Source organism: Perognathus longimembris, chromosome 15, assembly GCF_023159225.1.
Source record: "Perognathus longimembris pacificus isolate PPM17 chromosome 15, ASM2315922v1, whole genome shotgun sequence".
In the NCBI taxonomy this organism is placed as follows: Eukaryota; Metazoa; Chordata; class Mammalia; order Rodentia; family Heteromyidae; genus Perognathus; species Perognathus longimembris.
The window spans coordinates 1,735,988-1,738,805 of record NC_063175.1 but is presented as its reverse complement, the minus strand read 5'-3'; the positions used below and the strand labels follow the sequence as shown (position 1 = coordinate 1,738,805).

Genomic DNA, 2,818 nt, shown 5'->3' with positions numbered 1-2,818 from the left:
GACTATTCAGTTTAGTCAGAGCCAATAAATGACTGAGATAGAGTTATCAGGCAAATACTAGAGATGAAAATACTCCTAACTTTGAAAAAAAAAAAAGGAAAACTTCCACATTAAAATACAGAAAGGAGAAGAGCTAACCTTTGAACTATTTATACGCAGATTTTATAAACAAGTATTAGGAAGCTGAAACATGTCTTGTCTCTGGTGCAGAGAATAAGTACAGGAGCAGGAGACTAGAAAAAAGAGGATGAGAAGAAATAAGGAATGTGGGAAAATATAGCCAAAATGCTTTATGTACATGTACAAAAATGAACAACTAAGCTTACTGAGTACTGTTTTGGGGAGTGGGAGAAAGGCAAAATGGTAATTATGATCAATAAGTATTATATATATAAATGGACCTATTAAAATAAAACCCCCTTCTACAACTAATTGATGCTAATTTTAAAAATAAAGAAAAGATTTAAAAGTGGCAGTAATCTCTTCATAAAAATGAGAAGTCTCTTATAAGAAGAAAGCCAAAAGTAGAACAATGTGGCAGAAAAATATTTGAAGAAATAATTGATAAGATTTTTCAAATCTGATGAAAGATTATAGATGAGGCATCTTGAGGGACACAAGCAAGTTGAACAGAAAAGAAAATCATATCAAATCACACAATAAACACATTGTTTTAAAGTAGTAAGGAAAACATCTGAAAATCATCCAAAGGAAAAAATATCATTTATATATAGTACAATATATATTATATGTATGATTATATATGTATTACATATATGTATGATGTACAATATGTTATACTTATCTTTCATATTTCATCGATATATGTAATGTTATATATGTGTAATGTGTCGTATGTGCAATATATATGTGCTATATTACACGTATACATGCAAACATACAAATATACATATACTATGTGATATGTGTAGAGTACATCTATCAGGAGCAACACCAAAAAAAGAAAAGAAAGAAAGAGAACCTGAAGCAGAGGGAAAAAGTGGAGGAAAGATAAAAGGCATGGTGAAAAGAATCTGTTGGGTCCCCAAAACAGATATTAATGTAGGAAATTAGGGGCACAAAACTGTAAGACATACAAAAAGATGCAGAAAACAAAAATGACAGAAGTCCAGCCTTATCCGCCAGCCTTTAAAACAGAAATTCAAACTACAGTAGGGCAACACCTCACACCTGTTTAAAAGCCTCTATTATCACAAGCAAAAAAATGCCTACATGTTGGCCAAGATATGAAGAAAAGGGAACACATGCATGCTACTTGTGAAAATACTATATATACGTGTGTGTGTGTAAAGAGAGAGATCATATTACCTAGCAATCACATTGTGGGTGGGATTTCCCTAAGGACATTAAATCAGTATATCTGCACTCCTCTGTTTATTAAAGCAATATTGACAATCACCTTAAGTGTCCATCAAAAGAACAAGAGTTTTTGGAGGCGGCCGGGGGCCTGGCCGCTCCTGTGCGCGGCCGGCAGCCGGGGCCTCGGCGTCTCTGCTCTCCGCGGGCGTTGCTCGCCGGCCCTGCGGAGAGATTTCTTGACTACTACAATTACGGATGGATATGATAGGAGACCAGTAGACATAACTCCTTTAGAACAGAGGAAATTAACTTTTGATACCCATGCACTGGTTCAGGACTTGGAAACTCATGGGTTTGACAAAGCACAAGCAGAAACAATTGTATCAGCACTGAGCACTTTATCAAATGTGAGCCTGGATACGATTACAAGGAAATGATCACACAAGCTCAACAGGAAATAACAGTACAACAGCTGATGGCTCATTTAGATTCCATCAGAAAAGACATGGTCATTCTAGAGAAGAGTGAATTTGCAAACCTGAGAGCAGAGAATGAGAAAATGAAAATTGAGTTAGACCAGGTTAAGCAGCAACTGATGGATGAAACCAGCAGAATCAGGGCAGATAATAAACTGGACATCAACCTCGAAAGGAGCCAAGTAACAGATATGTTTACAGACCAAGAAAAGCAACTTATGGAAGCAACCACAGAATTTACCAAAACGGATACTCACATCAAAAGTATTATTTCAGAGACCAGTAATAAAATTGATACTGAAATTGCTTCCTTAAAACCACTGATGGAGTCTAACAAGCTTGAGACTATTCGTTATCTCGCAGCCTCCATGTTTACTTGCCTGGCAATAGCATTGGGAGTTTATAGATTCTGGAAGGATTCCTAATGCTCCTACTGCTGCTGCTGACTTCTTAGAGCACTACATCAGGACAGATTGTCTTTTAACAGTGTCAGTTTAGCAAACATTTACTACAGAATTATTCAAAGTATGAATGGACTGCTGAGAAGTATTTTATGTTTATTTTACATGCCATTATTTTATTATGTTGAAAAGCTATCATCCAAAATCTGATTTATATAAGACAGAAAGGTATTTTTGTCTCTAGAGTTGTTTGATAGTTAAAAACTTAAACAAGAGTGTTGTGTTTGAAAAACTTTGTAAATCAAGTAAGGTTTTGCTGATATCTGATGCAAATTGAAAATACTCCCTCTGTACATACTGACTGGCTTAATTTTCCTAACAGCTATTGGACAGTTAAATTTTTATAGAAAATAAAAACTTACTATGAAACAAAAAAAAAGAGTTTTTAAAGTGTTGTATGAGTACACAGTCTCCAGCCATGAAAACAAACAAAACCCTGTAGTTTGTGACAATGTGGATGACTCTGAAAGACACTGAGTTAAATGAAATAAGCCAGGCACAGAGTGACTAATACAAGTTCTCACTCAGCTATAGAACCTTAGATGTGACAGTAGAACCGCA

At 35.4% G+C, this 2,818-nt stretch overlaps 1 protein-coding gene across 1 annotated transcript; it reads left to right on the top strand.

The window, feature by feature from the left end:
* The first annotated feature begins 1,662 nt into the window (after nt 1-1,662).
* Nucleotides 1,663-2,616, top strand: LOC125363878 (coiled-coil domain-containing protein 90B, mitochondrial). The gene has a single exon (XM_048363204.1). The coding sequence runs from the start codon at nt 1,754-1,756 to the stop codon at nt 2,219-2,221; it is 468 nt and encodes a 155-aa protein (XP_048219161.1). The 5' UTR covers nt 1,663-1,753; the 3' UTR covers nt 2,222-2,616.
* Nucleotides 2,617-2,818: the final 202 nt, after the last annotated feature.

Excerpts from the sequence above, each read along its gene's own strand:
- LOC125363878 (XM_048363204.1), top strand. The coding sequence starts at position 1,754 with ATGATCACACAAGCTCAACAGGAAATAACAGTACAACAGCTGATGGCT.